The 17,006-nt window shown below is 39.8% G+C and overlaps 1 protein-coding gene across 1 annotated transcript in view; it reads right to left on the bottom strand.

Moving 5' to 3' along the window:
* Positions 1–17,006, bottom strand: part of LOC108799967 (alpha-2-macroglobulin-like protein 1) — a gene marked incomplete at its 3' end in the record, with an annotated part of 73,330 nt that overhangs the window by 17,731 nt on the left and 38,593 nt on the right. The window contains exons 20-27 of the mRNA XM_018571917.1: positions 15,603–15,723; positions 13,617–13,738; positions 12,330–12,381; positions 11,520–11,603; positions 11,263–11,439; positions 7,299–7,374; positions 5,270–5,426; positions 1,466–1,537 (exon numbers count right to left, since the gene is read on the bottom strand). Coding sequence (XP_018427419.1) covers positions 1,466–1,537; positions 5,270–5,426; positions 7,299–7,374; positions 11,263–11,439; positions 11,520–11,603; positions 12,330–12,381; positions 13,617–13,738; positions 15,603–15,723 — 861 coding nt within the window. The remainder of the gene's footprint in view (positions 1–1,465; positions 1,538–5,269; positions 5,427–7,298; positions 7,375–11,262; positions 11,440–11,519; positions 11,604–12,329; positions 12,382–13,616; positions 13,739–15,602; positions 15,724–17,006) is intronic.

The following is a 17,006-nucleotide window of genomic DNA, read 5'->3' as shown; positions in this document are numbered from 1 at the left end:
GTGACAGGATCGAGAGGTGAGCGAACCCGTTATGTGTTCGCTCACCTCCCGATCTACTGAGCCGACCTGTGACAGTCTCATTGTCACAGGTCGGCTAGAACTATGAGGTGAGTGAAAAGCACTCACCTCATAGTTCTCCTTTAAGTAAAAAACAACATGTTTAAGGCAGCCATGAACTATACAGGGAAACTAAAATTGTTTTGGATAAATTATTATCAGAGCACTGTGGGTTTTCTAAAGATAGAGTATAGCAGAAGCAGTTTTCTACCCTGTCTCTAATTGATATGTCAGACAGAAACAAATGAAAAGAGCAAGCTGGAGAGGGAGTTTGGGACATCACTCTTTTACTTGTCGGCATACAGGCGGTCCCCGGGTTACATACAAGTTAGGGACTTTAGGTTTGTACTTAAGTTGAATTTGTATGTAAGTCGGAACAGGTACATTTTTTAAGTGTAACTCCAGCCAAAAAAACATTATTTCGTTCTGGATAGCATAGGGAAGGGTCACGTTTGTTTTGCTGTCTGTTCCCCTTGTTCAGAAGATTATAATATAATTAAAACATTTTTTTAATTTAAAATGACACCAAAAAAAGTTTTTTCGATTTTTTATCTTATTTTATAAACTTAATTTTTTTATTTGTTTGCATTTTTAATTTTTATTTATTTAACATTTCTTTGTCTTTTTAATTAATTTTTTTAAAACTTTTTTTAAAATTATTTTAATGCTGGGAGCCATATATCTGAATATAATGACTGACCAGGGATTTCCATCAATGGGTTTTTTCTTCCCTCATGGCATGCACATATTCCAAGATGACAATGCCAGGATTTGTCGTGTTCAAGTTGTGAAAGAGTGGTTAAGGGAGCATGAGACATGATTTTTACACATGGACTGGCCACCACAGAGTCCAGACCTTAACCCCATTGAGATCCTTTGGGATGTGCTGGAGAAGACTTTACGCATTGCTCCGACTCTCCCATCACTACAAGATCTTTGTGAAAAAGTAATGCAACTATGGACGAAAAATAAATGTTGTGACATTGCATAAGCTTACTGAAACAATGCCACAGCGAATGTGTGTCGTAATCAAAGCTAAAGACGGCCCAACGAAATATTAGAGTGTATGACTTTTTTTTGGCCAGGCAGTGTACTATTTAGCTTAAACAATTTAGCTCTGTAAATACCATGATTTTTATAACAAAGTAGCTAAGGAGTCCCTGGAATACTATGAAATAGGAGAAGAGTCCTCCATCTGTTGGCTGCATATCAAAATTCAAAATACGAATAGGCAATATTTCAAGACTGAGTAGCAAGAATTTTGTGGCCCTGAGCAGAATAATAACACATCAGACAATGTACCCCAACAACTATATATTTCCTTCCGTGTCTCGTTTTGTACTGTTTTTAGTTTTCTGACTTGTTAAGAAATGGCCATACAAAAGGCTAATATAATCAAAGAACTTACATTGTAGACAATCTGATGTTCCAGCAGAGAGATGAGAATAAATGCAGTTCGTGCAAGCTCATCATCATCACCCTAAAAAAGAAAGACATTTAACGAGTCAGCCCCTCTATAGTAATATATATCAGTTATAGAAACAAGATGGATGAGTCATTCCTCATATGTTTTAGGACTCTAGAGGTGAGATCTCCCTATGATAGTTTGCCTATGGCAAGCACTAGTAATGGCTGCTTTTTGAAAAAGCTCTCTGTACAAGTGTCCCAAGGAGCAACCCTGCAGCAAATAGAGCCCAGTTATAACCTCTGATACCAGCGGAGACTGCAGATGAAAGCCAGCAGAAATGCACAAGAGAAGGAGAAGCAGGATGGGCCCGCAGAAGCACTGCCGCAAGCTTGTCAAAATGGTGCCAGATCTGCAGCTGGCAGATCTCCATGCCCAGATACCTCTTCTCACAGCAACATCATTGGCAACTTGGATGTCTACCAGCACAGTCAAGAATCCCTGGGCCACCCTGCTTCTACTAGTGAGTGCCCCATGACTCCCTGACTGTACGCAGCCCTACTAATTACAAACAGAAAATGGGGGAAACACTCATAGGCATCACACTATGCACTAGACCGCATCTTACAAACCGGGACTGAGCATATCTCTGTAATAAATCAGTATGTGTTACATGCAAATTTGAAAGACATGCTTACACCCCTCAGGTACACACTACATCAGGATATAAATTCAATTATTGCAAAAACTGACCTATCTATTCAGGACAAACATATTACTCATTCGTGCATCCCAACTTTCTAAGATGAGAAAGAGGGACACTTTTTATTGTCTCGCCCAAATACTCTCTATCGGCACCGATACTAGTATCGGTATCGTGCATCCCTATAAAATAGGTTTAGTCACACACAATGTGGTCCTCATAGTCATAAACCTGGTTTCCTCTCTCCCAGACATCCAGGAAACTCTTAAATGATTCAGCAAAGTTTCTTATTATAAAGTCAATAGCTCTAAATCTCAAATCATGGGCCTCAGTATTACATCAACACAAAAATGTTCCTTACAATTTAAATATCCCTACCCCTGAGAACCTAGGGCCCTTGCGTGCCTGGTAGTCCTCATCCCTACTGACCTATCCTAAATAGACAAAAGTAAAGTTCTTTGAGTACTGAGTACTATCTCACAAAATATAGAATTACATTATTTAAAAAGCTCAAGCTACTCAAACTATCGTACATATTTTGAACACTTTACCTAAACCCTACTTTCACTTATTCCAGAAATATATTAGCAGTTTATTTGGAAACATCACAAACCTAGATGTAGCTCAAATATCTTCACCAGATGAAAAATTCTGGGTGGCTGGGGCCTTCCCAGCATATACAACTATCATCATACATCTGTATTAGACCAGATCAAATATGTAGGTCTAGAAAATTATATATGGGAGGGATCAAAATACGTTACTACTTGCATTACAAGGTGGAGCCTCCATACCCAAGAGCAAATTTCTCAATGCGCTAGCTACACTAGAGATCTGAAAATGATCAGACATCACCCCCCTTACCCCTTCCTGCCACACTCTTATGCAAATGATTGCTACCAATCCAACACTTATAAATTAAATTCCCCAACTTAGTCTGAGACCCTCGGTCGTGAATTGAATCTATACTATTAGCGAGCTGTATGAGGCAGAAAACTTGAAATGTTTCCATGACTAGGATTACTTGAATTACAACATTCCATGCTCACTGAAGATAGCGCTAGGTCTTACTTTCAGGGTAGGTCTTACTTTCGGGGAAACACGGTATATGTATCTCCAAATATTACATCTGTTATGCTTTAACCACAATCTCTGCTTTTGCCATATTAATGAGAAAATATAAACTTTTCTGACGGATTCTACCAAACATAGTAAAGGTGTTTCTTTCTACCATACCCTCATGTGTTCCACACATTTCACTAAATCCCAAACTATGTTGAAATTGGGATAAGAAATAGGCAGTTTTCAGAAACCCAGTGGCAAAAAGCCCTACAGTCTACCTTTCAAGCTTCACTCTGCTCTTACCACTGGAAACGCCTTCAAATTTTTGATCACAAGTAGTATCTGACCACTTATCGATTGGCTATATGTTATATTCTGCATTTTCCTCTATGCTGGAGATGATGTGGGGATGTAGGGTCTCTCATCCACCTGCTCTGGTATCGCAGATCACTAAGATCCTTCTGGAATATGGTGTTGAAACTCATATCAGAAAGGGTAAAACTGTGAATTTTGCTTATTATACAAATGGCTTTATGGCTTTATTAGTCAGTCAACCTGCAGAGCTATCATAATCCACATATTCTTAGCAGCAGAATTAAATATTACTAGAGAATGGAGATCCACTACTCCCCCACCTTTTCTAGATATGGTTAGAGACCGTAACAACCAATTCATCATGTTTAAAAACAATACATTTAAGAAAGTCTTTATGTCTTGGAATACATGGCTGACCCTGTAAAGACCTGTTGCAACAGGCTGTCTGTAGCTCTGTGTCCCAAGTTGGTTGGCCTACCTCTCAGCGCACTTCCGCTGACTCAAGCAACCACGAGGCTCAGAGCTTCAGCTTTTACTCCTGAATCCCCATTGGCTGCTTCTCTTTCATTGAGGGAAATTTACCCATGACGTCTTGTTGCCAGGCAACACCCTCCCACTGTCCCACTGACTATGTTCCTGCCATGATACCACTTTATGCCATCTTCTGCGACAACTGTACTTCTTATATCACAGGTACTGCTTGTTTTTCATTGCTCAGCCTCCTGTTTTGTCTGGCCCGTGAACATAGCACTGTGTATAAATCCTGGAGACAATCAAATGCTGGCAGGCTTGCTTGCCCTAAGGGAATAAGGGGCTGACATAGTTGAAGCTACACTCAGCATAACTCAGAGTCAGTCAGTGCAAACTGTACATGCACGGGAGCAGCATTGGATGGTGCAAAAGTGCGCAGATATAGCAATAGTCAGTGGAAACGTGCACAGGCATTACAATGGACCTTAGACAAATGTGCAGATGCAGTGTCTGTTTGTCATTGGCAGTGAAGCAATGCCAAGCTGCAGTGGTTTGGTGTAAGGGTGTCAGTGGTTACTTGTGGTGCTGGGTCTCTCCAAAGTGACATCATCATGGCATAAATACTATGCAAGCAATATCAAGTGGATTGGTCCATGTATATTATCCCTGCTTATAGCCAGTATCATGTCCTTCAAATGATTGTTTATGCATCTAAAATTAAATGTCTTAGGGGTGACTTCAGAGTTTGTGTCTTGAGTCAGGCAATGTATTTTTACCTTCCATAAGGAGCTGAAATCTACTAACAGAATATTATATCATTATTGCGGGCAGGAAGGAGTTACAAAATACCTGTGATGACTGAAATATGGAGACAGTTGCCACCGACTTCTACTCCAAATAAGCCTAGTGCCTTCTTTGATGTTAATCTATTGGTTTCAACACTTTATGACTTGGAAAAAATAAAATCTAAAATCTATAATCTAAAAGTTCTAAATCATGGTTCCATACTTATTCCTTATCAATAAATAGTAATTAAAAGACACCAGAGACAGCCAGGCAACTGGTTAAGGTCAGCCATGAGGCCCTTCCTATGTACCCATACAGGTTTCCTTTAACAAATACATTTTTAAAATTAATTATATATTCTGCAGTTACAAAGTATCTAAACATGGAAAAAGAATTAGAGATTTATACAAAATATGAATTTATGAATAAACACTGTCAATATATCAGTGTAACAGATCTGAACTACTTACATCAAGTTCATGGTCAAAGTAGGACTCAGCAGTTTTAAAACATCCATTGGGCAACTGTGTAGTATCCAGCCAGTGGATAGCTTCCTGAATGATCTTCTCGTCTACGTGGATAAACTGCTGGGCACAACTAAGAGCCCTAATTACCAAGGCTGTGATCCTGCAAGAGAATAATGGTTAAAGAGAGGTTCTATTTAAAAATAAAATAATTTTCAAGCAGTTACAATTTTCATAGCCAGCCCTTGGTTTGCCAGGCCCCCCTATACTATATTGCAAAGGTGTGACATCTACTTTTTGGGATATTTTAATATATGTTTCTCAATGATTGTAATATTTCTTTTCATTCCATATAGTACCAATGATAATGTCCTTATTTCCTGCATATCTAATTAACAACAAGGCCACATCTATTTATTGTTTAAAAAGTCTGACTACCACTATGACATTAGGTTGGAATGGCATACACAGGCCCAGGTGCTAAGAAAAAAAATGTGCATTGTAGAAGTGAAATGAATTAGAACCAGATTGATTAGAAGCGATGTGTGTCTGAACATTTGCTGGTTCCCCCATGTTGCCTTTCTCTCCCACCTCATCCCAATTTGTTACAAACTACAGACTGCATATACTGTAATTGCATTGCAGAAGCAGACTGATTTCTATTCTGAGTGCACTGGAACTAGACACATGCTCTCAATGCACTCAATCAGTGCCATAATTTTACCATTAACATTTATCACTGTTGCTGTATTTGCTATTTGCCTGCTGTATATTTTCACCTAGATGTGCGCTATTCCTACTTTTTCCTACCCAGTATGCTGTAAAAACAGCGTGTTGTTATCATATGACCTCACATGTAGGCAAGGAGTAGTTAAGTGGGGTCAGTCGGGTAGAGAAAAATGTCTGTGAAGGTTCTCATTTATCGAGTTCATGTTATAGACGGAAATTAATCACATTCAACTTAACTTGTTTTCTAATGCCGATGATGTCTCACCACTAATCCCTAATAATCACTAATAATAGCTTCCCAATTTCAGATGAGTGTTGGGAACATAACATGCTGGGTAGGTTGGATTTAAAGCCATGGAAACCATTTGGATGAGTTGTAAAATGATGTCAACATTACAAAACAAGAGGGACAGAATGTATTAGTAAAACTGAAAGGTATAGGGACAAGGCTAGTAGATGTGGGGCTTGTTTGTGGGGGTAAAACAACATGGAATGAAGACTATAAGATCCAAAGGCTTTCTTGAAAATTGACCAACAGATCTTTTTTTGTTTTCAGAAAGATTTCTGAAAGAAAATTGATATAAGCAGCCTATTCTGTCAATATATATGAGTATCGTTCAGAGCAAAGTGGTAATATTTCTCTGGAAAGTTTACTAACAAAGTAAACTTGAGTGTTTAAATGAAATGCAATTAGTTTAATTTATTGGTGTATTGGTGTATGAAATGCTGTAAAAAAGTAACAACATTACATGTGTTTTATTCAAAACCACAATGGCTAGGCAATTGATTTCCTTTGCATGTGTATAAGTTAATCCCGTTATTATCTTTCACATTTGCTCTCATACACTTTTATCATTTGTTCCTTTAGTGGTTAACAACTCTGATATCACTGTGTGGTAAGTATTGTCCCAAAAAAAAAGCCACGTGCGGTAATTATTCTGTACCTGTCCTGTCCTATGGTCCCGCATTGCAAGACTGAGAAATAAAAACTGTATCCTAGAATTCAACAAATGTACAATTCTAAACCAACATTGGCTATTTAAAAAAAATCATAATGCAATATTGATATCCAATGTAATATAAAATCATAATGGATTACATTGACTATAATAAATATTATAATTTATATCAGATATATAGTAGATGCAAACACAATTGGGAACAGTTCTTATAAGGGGGCAAAAATGTATGTATTTTAGTAACATACTGCATGTACACTGCTTTACAATTGGTGAATGATACCCCCCAACTTAAAAAAAAAGAACAAAATAAAACTGCGGTCATTAGTTGGCCAATGAATACATACCATAGATTAGAAGGAGCACCAGAAAAGGCAGCAAAACTGCCATTGTCATTTCTAAATGTTAGTTGTTTTTGGTAACCTGCAGAGAGGAAGTGATATACTTATAATCTATGCTATACAAAACCTTGTGTTGACTTTCAAATCATACATAATACAGCTCTCTATGCAGTCATTATTACTCAAACATATTCCTCCTTACATCACAAAACTGTAAATTAGAGGACATGTAACCCCGCAAAAAAATTTGGTTTGCTTCTTATTGATTTGGATTTTTATTGCTTTCATTTTTCGGATTTCAGATCCGAAACTCAATTTGGTTCATTATTCGGATTTCATATCTATTCGAATGTTCATTTCAGAAAGATCCACAACAGGAAGTCGCATGACCGTGCCTGTAATGCAACCCCCAACAGCCAAAAAAAAATCTGATTGGCCAGAGAACAGTCACATGTCCCATTCAGTTTACTTTTGAACGAAAATCAGACACATCCAAATTTTCGTTGAAAGATCATTCAGATTAGTTTGCATTCGGACAGGTTCGAGTTCTGAAATTGGGATGCATGTGAATTGAATGAAATTTGTACAAATATCCAGGAAATTTACATGTCTGTTGAAAATCTCTTTATATTTAAGGCCACACCCATAAACTGTCCAGTTCTTCTAGATCCTGCAAATATTTTATACAAGTTTGTTTTTGCAAACTTCACTATTCTGTCTTCCAAATTTTGCTACTATGGAGATGGTTTATTCAAAAAAATTTTTTTTTAAATGCAACATTAATAAGAGGAATTGTTACTCATAGTATTCATTAGGGGGACCCTGTCATCAACTTAATAAATACAGGTAAAAGCAGATAATAAATTATGTATTTGATATGCTTACATGCAGTGATTTTTGTTTTGTTATTCCCTTGCATTGTGCCTTTGAACTTGCTAGAAAATTTGAGTACTTCAAGAAGAATCATTCCCTAGCACAACCCTCTCCCTTCTTGCACATCATAGCCCTCTTCTTTTCTGGGAATATCTAATTATTCTCCATGCTGGCCCAGCTCCTCCATCTCTCCCTTCACCTCCCTACAGGAGTAAAGGGGAATATTATAGCATGTCCCTGGAGTGACAGCTCTGAGTCTGCTGGGGCTGCTGATTTGGTGCCGATGTGCACCATGACAACGGGGTCATGCCCAACCCCATCTAGTAATCTGTCAAACATCACATCTAAAACAACGAACCCAGCAGAAGTCTCAGGAATTTTGGAACTCTACACATGGGAGGCTTTTACATGCAAATACCCTGTCTACAAAATGTTGAATACACTTAATCGTATTAGACAAATTTGTTGAAATTAATGACAGGGTCGCTTTAAAACATCTGAGCGATCACTATTTGATTGTTAAATTCAATTTTTTTTCTTTTTGGATTGTTTTTGCTGTTTTATTTTTATAAATCACCCCAAAGTATTCTAATTGTTTTCTTGCTTCTCACACATACATTCAGGAGAAATCATTGAGGATCTATCCATAGAACATGGGCCCTAAGTTACAAACGTTGAGGTGGTGACTATGGTTCATAACCTGTTATATGGATTGCTTCTATCTAATAATTGTCACCCAGTAGCTTTTGGGTAGCAGGGAATATAGTAGGCAGATATCACATTTGGCTGTCATCCTCTGTAACACCATATCATAAGTTCCTTACTGATATTACTATTGCTATGCCAGGGCATGAGCTCCTGTGTCTTCCTCACAAGCCCCCTATGTAATAGCACATTGGAGATGACAGGTTCTCTTTAAGGTGACAATAGGGGTCTATTAGCTGGGGAATGACAGCTGCTTGCTGAGGCAGCTGAATGAAAACAGAGCAGGCAGTGGCTGGGAGCAATAGCCAACCTGCTATTGGTTATTGCAATTTAAAATAGCCAATTGCAGGCTGGCTATTGCTTCCGGCTGCTGGATGGAAGACTTGTCACCGGCTTTCTACCACCAATTACAAATCTCCCATCCAGCAGAAGAGGTGGCACAGGTGAGGCCCAGCGGCTAGCAGCGGTCTCTCCTCCTCACTGAGCACTAGCTGCAGCGCTGTGTCCCCTCTAATCCCTGCTGCCTCTGCTGATACAGGCGGGGATCGAAGGGAACACAGACCACAGCATACAGCGGGCTCCCAGCTGAGAAGAGATTGGGGGAGCAGAGCTGAGGCAGGGGTGGAGGAGGCTGGCAAAAGCCCAGGTGCCAGGACATAATTTCTAGTCGCCATGGCAACCTGGCGTCTGGGATTTGTTGCATCCTGATTTATGTCATTTTATGAAGAATGGAATAGGAGGAACTGGATCAACTTTTGGTGGACTAGCTACATTTTTCAGTTTTAGTTAGGAACATTCTAATTGTTGTATACCTATAGAGGAGATTGTCCTTACAGTACCTGTTTAGACCACATCTTAACATCCATGAAGTGAGGATAAATCTTCCAAACATGAAGCATAAGCATCAATAAGAACCTCCAAAGGGTTCTATCCCTTCTCTACTACAATATAACACATTTTTCTATTCATGCTTGTGTCTCTGCTGATAGTCTTACAAAATTTCCTGTCCCTAGGTCAAAGACTGGAAGTTCAGGGAAATTATCTTAAGTGTTCACAACCTCAACCACTCCGCTCAACCACAGCTAAAAAGCAAAAACAAAATCCTGGGCTGTGGTTGGGTCACTACTTGGTTTGTCTGACACCACTGAAAAACAGAGGGTGGAAAGAAATCTTTCACGTGGATCCACAGACAACACTAAAAAGAAGTAGATTCTAACCCTTCTCCAATATAACTCAAACATTTTGGCAGGCGCTGGTCTTTGACTCGGGTTTCCCCAGGTTACTGAAGACCTACCTTCCACTGTGTTAAGCCCACACATCATCATAACAAGTGCCCCCAGCTCCTGCCATAGCCAAACTTATTATTATACAAATGTTCACTAGAAATTTTGTGAAGCTTGGTGTATAATAAGAATTGCCTAAATATACTTCAGTTATGTCTGTCTGTCTGCATGTGTTTGTCAGTGTCTGTCCATTACTTTCTCCTAAAAACAATGTTTACAAAATGTGAATGTTTGTCATTCTGCTTCAGTCAGTAGGCAGCTGAACACATCATTGTGTTCCACTAAGCTATGCACACGATACTTTTCGAGTACCAATGCCGATACTTGGCATTTTTATGAGAACTATCAGGGTTGCAGCTGAGACCGCGCTCTGTTGCTCCACCACTGTCCTGAAATCATGAGTCTGTATTGTTTTAGAAAAACTGTCACATGACAATAACCAAAAATGTATCAGTACTCGTACTTGTAAGTACTTGGGCATGTAGTGGTACTTGTACTCACAAAACTGGTATCGGTGCATCCCTTTATTTATATTTATAAAAACAAAATCATACATTAAAACAGAGATGTACAAATCCCAGGAGCTCTGTGTGCTCCTTACAAATGACAGCTGCCTCCTAACTTTTGAATTTTTCTCTAGTCTACTCTTGGAGCTCGAAAAGTATCAGTACATGTACTTGTACAGAGTACTGCACTTGGTATCGGTGCATCCCCAATGCACAGTAATTTATATAAATAGCGCAGTAATAAAAGCAGAGGCCAATTCTGAATTCTGTGATCATCAGATAAGGTAAAGACTGAGAAAAAAAATAAAATGACTGTAGATTCTGGTTTATATAATATGTAAAGTATAACGTTCAGTCTTCTGACAACTGCAGCCAATGTAACCACTGCTCCTTTGCCACGTGACCTGACTGTAAACAACCATATATTTGAATGCTGTGAATTTTGGATATCCTTGACATTTACCTGTTTATCCATATTACGAGCCATAAAAGAGGGATAAAGACAACTGCAATGTGTACAGTCTCTATGAAGAGGTTTTATTTGACTTTCCAGCGTTCTGATGTCCTTGTCAGTTAGTTCTTTTTTTCTCAAGCCCAACTTACCTTTCACCATGTGCTCCAAAAACTTTTCTTTGGTTTCAGGTTTGAGTTCATTGGAACTCTGCAAATATACTAGGGAAGAGCAATATCTAGAAAGCTTTGACACGCTCTGCTCCCCACATCCATCTGGTAAAGGAAGTATATTCTCCAAATTAACAACGATGTGGCCCATGATGTCACCTGCCAAAATAGGATTGTAATAGTTAGAAAAAAAAAGTTAAATGTCTTTTTAAAATAACATGACAGTATCCAGTTCTCACCTATAACAATGATGTGGGCACGTTCAGTTCCTGGGACCAGCTGGTCTGGAGTATTTAAGGTAAATGCTACTTTTTTGATGGTATCTGGCATAAAAATAAGAAAGCAGGATGGGGTGAACAAATGAAACAAAATGGAACACTAGGAGATACATTTTGAAGGCAGAGTGGTTTCTTTTGGCTGAAAAGTTTAGAACACATCTAGAAAAGAACAAGATAAGAGATGAGGATGAAGGTGCATAATAGCATTTTTTGTAGTTTAATTGTACCTTTTCCTAGACATCAAAAAAGGAACAACTGAGGAGGAAATGAGGACAGAGGAATTTGGTTCCAAATGAGGAACGGTTGGAAGGAATGTGAGCTGTATATGTGAACCTCAGTATACATTTGAAAATAATATCCTCGGCAGGCAGAAGAGCTTTATTGCAAAAAGAAACGTAAAGCCTGTCAGCAATGTTTCATAAAAAGTTTTAGTTGTGCTAAAGGCTCTCTCACCTGAAAAGAGCATTTTCATTGTCATAATATGGCAGTCCTATGATGCCTAAGGAACTACAGAGAAAGGGAACCTTGGTTCAGGAAACTAGTATCACTCACATAATAGATCTCATGGGTGAAATTTTTTTGAGAATTCTCAAATGTTCTGTGGTCACAGAGGGATAACCCAGTGGCATATCTGTGTTTGCCCAATATGCAACACATAGCACACAAACAGGAAAGATTTTCACAGTCTAGTTGTGCAGAAAGGAAAGATCATTTTATATATATATATATAAATAAATACATTATCTTAAGTACCCTCTATCTTTCCTTTACCTGCCGGGCATACAAGATGTGTCTCCGTGGTTTGCTCTTCATATCCCCTGGCCTGAAAGGCAATAGAAAACATAAATACAAGGCCGATATCATACCTCCCAACTTTCTGAGATGAGAAAGGAGGACACTTTTTGGCACAAAGTATGTAGAAAAGTATGTGCCCTCAATAACATGGACCATTGGGGATATTTTCCATGTTCCTGTCTCAGTGACAGACCATGCAATGAAAAATAAAACTTTTGGCTGGAGCTCTAAACAGTTAGTATGCAATTGGTCTCCTCCTAAAAAATGCTAGATGCCCCTCTGTGGCCTCAGCACTCTGAGTCACTTACACTATTATAGAATCTATAGTAGGGAATTGGTTCCCTCTAGCAACAAGGAAATCCCAAGTTGGAACTGATTAAATTAGTAATATATTAACATACAAGTATTTATCAACCATATTTTAATTGAATAGAAAAAGTATAAACATATAAATCACACAGAAGGGACATTTAGGCAATACTTTAGATCCTGACTCATCAAGGTTCAAGCCGGCAAGCTCAATCCGCTCAGTGGGGTTGTTTTGCTATGCCAACCACAAGCCTCTGGTTCGGCGGATAATTCAAATAGCTGTACAGGGAAGCTCCATCCACGCTATCCCTGACGCGTTTCCCCCCAACGAGTGGGGCTTCTTCAGAGGGGCGTGAGTTACTCCTTTGAGCATAGGTGATTTATAACTAGTCAATTAATTCAATCAGCATTTCATTGGAAATTGCGTGTTACACTTATATGCCGCAAATAGCGTTAATATCATTTCATAGAAAAGGAAAAATATATCCAGATCGCCACACAGAGTGATCACTGTCTCAATTGTACATAGATATGTGCAAATATATAATAAGACTGTATATAAATCATAGAAAAATCTAGAGTCTTTAGTATATATAGAAATAATTTAAAATATAAATGGCTTAAAGCCGTATACATGCAAGTTCGGTTTTTGTACTGATTGGCCACAGTATACACTCTTATAGTGAAAATAACAGGTCAATTAGTATGGGGATCCATTAGAGCACTGCTGGCAATGCCTTGTTGCTAGAGGGAACCAATTTTCTACTATAATGTTTATGGAAACCCTGGAGCTGTTAATACTCTATTTGACACTGTGAGCAACCCCCTTCCCTAGTATATAGAATATATATTATAGAATCTACCAGTCTAGGAATGTTCCCCTGAAATATGGCAATAAATAAAACTACTCTTTAATTCTCAGCATTTCAGTTAACCTTTGTGTTGAGTCCTCACCTTCACCACTATGGTCTTCTCAACAGAGTCCTCTCTATGCTCCCTTGTTATCAGAAAAGGGTCTTCTTTGCAGTCCCCTTCAACCTCAAGAGATCCACTATCTACATGAATCTTGATTTTGTCTGAAAAATAAAATACAATGGCTTTAGCATACAGCCAGATCCCTCGTTATTAAAATGCAAATGTCTTAATTACATTTTTAAATGAATGACTATTACAATGAGAAAGCACCACTGAATATTGGTTTGTTTTCTAGTTAGAAGTGATACTGACCATGGCCATAACTAAAGCTACATCAAATCATGTGAATGCCATGGGGCTCAGCAACATAAGATGTACAGTACAGTCTGGCTGCTTACATTTATTTTCATGTTAACAATATCGTTTGACAACTTCTTTAAAAGAAAATGTACGAATGTATAAAAAGTGTGCTGGGACCCCTTTTGAACTGTCGTGTGTGCTCCTCTGCCTTTTCGTTTTTGCAAGTTTAAATAGATGTGGGCGGATGGCATATTTGATTTCGGATTTGGTGAAGGCACACAGCTGCCTTGTGAAGGTAACGTCTGGGCCTCTGGTGTGTGGCTATAGAGTATATGTCCCACAGATGGGAAACTTTGTGTAGATAATATATAGATAGTATATAGTTAGGAACAACACTTATTGGGGTCATGTCTTGATGCAATGTGGGTTCCCCCATGCGTTTGTTGATGTAGATTAGATTGTTCTTGTTGCTGGCTAGCCTAGAGCTGTAGATTGCACCTTTTGCGCCCGAGGCAAGAACAGAAAATTGTGTCCTCCCTCTTACCCTCCGGAGTGGCAATGGCAAAGCTCCAGTTCTGTAGAACTTCAAGAATTTATATGCCAAAAATTATTTTTGGGGGCACAGATGTGACAAAATCACATTACAAATTTCATGTGAGCATGTGGGGATCTGTATAGGAGCCTCCCGTTATCAGTCACCGCTCTCCCCTTAGTCACGCTGCCAGTCCTGGTGGCGCCTTCCGCCCCCTTCAGTACTGCCCTGACCCTGACTTAACACCCAGCTGGTTGCTAGGAGACGGGAGGATGTTGAGGAGAGCGGAGTGGTGAGCGCTGTGGTGGAAGGGCAGCGGTAGCAGTGAGTGCCTTTTCTGGCCGTTTCATGCAAGCTGACGGACCGGAGAGGGTTCTGCATATAGGTGGAGGCGTGTTGGTGGGGAATGCCCATAATCATTGGACCGAGTGAGGGATGGCGGATAGTGCTGAGTGTTTACTAGTCACAGAGTGTTTATAATAGCGCTACTAAACAGGAGAGTTCGGTGCTGTGTTCACTGAATACGGGTCCGACCCTGGCTGCGCCCCCTCGCAGCTGCGCCTGAGGCAAGTGCCTCACTTGCCTCACCCTTCCTACGGCCGTGGTCTAGCCTGAAAGTGTGCTGGAGACCCCTTTTGTAAAATTATAGATAAACAGTTAATGTGTTTTGCTATTTTCCTATTTCCCCAGGAATCAGGGAGTGCTCTGAAGCATTAGGCCCCTTTCATACGGAGTTCCAATCAGGTCCGCCTGTCAGTTTTTCAGGGAAACCTGATCGGAAGCTCATTGTTAGTCTATAGGCCTGCAGATGTCAATAGGCCTGCGTCCATTTACATCCGATTACCTCGGAGTCTGTCAAGGTCCAAAAAAAAAACCAAATAGAGTTCCATTTTGGCAGACCTGAATGTGACATAGAAGGTAATCAGATGTAAATGGACACGTGTCTGCTTACTTCCAATTGCCTCTAGACCTGACATGGGTCCGGATAGTACTGATGCGTGACGTTCGTACTTCTCCGATCAGCAAGGGATCTGTGCATGGATCCCCTGGTGGTCAGAATGGATACTGCCTTTCTGATCATGTGTAAAGGGCCTTAGGAATTATGTTTTAAACACTCTATTTTGATATCCATGCATACAGTACCTGAATGAGACCAAAAGGAAAAGAAGTATTGTAACAAATTTGAACACTACCTAGTTTGGAAGCTGTGGCATCCCAGCTGAAATGGCTGACATGACCATTACAGACACATCGGGCTTGATCTTTGCTTTGGACTGTATGGATACCATCGATATCAGAGAGGGACACTGCCACCTGTAAGAATGAGATAACATTTTAGAAAGACTTGTGGATTTATCTAATTTAATAGTTCAGAAAGCAGCACAAAAATTAACTTTCTTTTCTTTTCCTACTGCGTGCTGCTAAAACTGAATTCCAAACACTACACACCACTGTTCTCTGACTGTACTTTTAAATAAACCCAAAGTGTCATTATCCTATAATACAAATACTGTTATAACTGCACTCTTATAAAGCACCTTATTACATTAAAGTGTATGTAAAAGCCAAAATATTTTTTAATATGTGGATAGGTTAGAGCCTCTATTTGTATTCCTCATTGAGCTCCCATCTCTTGGACCTGGTGACCATTCTTTCCAGTATATGATGAGAAATCCATTTTTTTTGTCACAGGAACAGGAAGTGAGGGAAAAAGTTTCAATGGGTAAACCTGTCCTAGTGACAACTGTCTTTGATCTCCTCACTTTGGAGAGCTCTCCTCCCACTTCGTGCTCTCTCTACTCTGGAATGGGAAGTGAAGAGAAAACTCTAACCTTTGCAGGGGGAAGAGGCACCACTCGTAAGGGTATATCTTTCTTTAAAGTACAGCTTTAAATTGATCATTTGATGTTTGCCAAAATTCTGGACTGAGGCTAATCAAGTACCTCTAAAATATTAAGTGCACGAGTACAAATCTGTATATTTGCTTGTTGCCTTTACTGCCAACTTGGTAAAGAACTGGCTACCAAAAATATTCCTAAGTATTATGAAAACACATTACCACACAGGAGCTTATACCAGGCTTACTTCCACTTAATTGTGACTCCCTGGATCACTTTTATATTACTAATATTTGGCTTCAAGCCATACAAGGAATTCAAGCTTGGCTGTCCAGAAGGTGGCTGTCCAGAAGGTGGCGTGGTACTGCCCAGGGGAGGAATTCAAGCCATACAAGGAATTCAAGCTTGGCTTGGCTTGAATTCCTTGTATGGCTTAGAAAGAGGCACCGGCCTCGAAACGCGTAGCCAACCATTGGACAGTTGCCTGCCAGCCCCTCACTGACGTCACACTGTCATCCCATGGAGCTTCCCATTGACAGATAGACCCAGTGAGCCGCGGCTGCAGTGACAGTGCTACATCGGCATCCTCCGCCGCTCTCTCACTGATTCGAGCAGGCTCAGCCTGGCCAGCTGAGCTCTGCCGTTTCTCCCTATGGTACATCCCACAGTTACCATCCACCCCAGACTGATTTGTTTGAGTGAGCATTATTGTCCACTACTTCCCCCGAACCCCCCCCCCCCCCCCCCCTGGGCGGAACC

The sequence above is a fragment of the Nanorana parkeri genome, unplaced genomic scaffold, assembly GCF_000935625.1.
Source record: "Nanorana parkeri isolate BGI_ZX_2015 unplaced genomic scaffold, ASM93562v1 scaffold1863, whole genome shotgun sequence".
Lineage (NCBI taxonomy): Eukaryota > Metazoa > Chordata > Amphibia > Anura > Dicroglossidae > Nanorana > Nanorana parkeri.
This window is presented reverse-complemented; position numbering and strand designations above follow the sequence as displayed.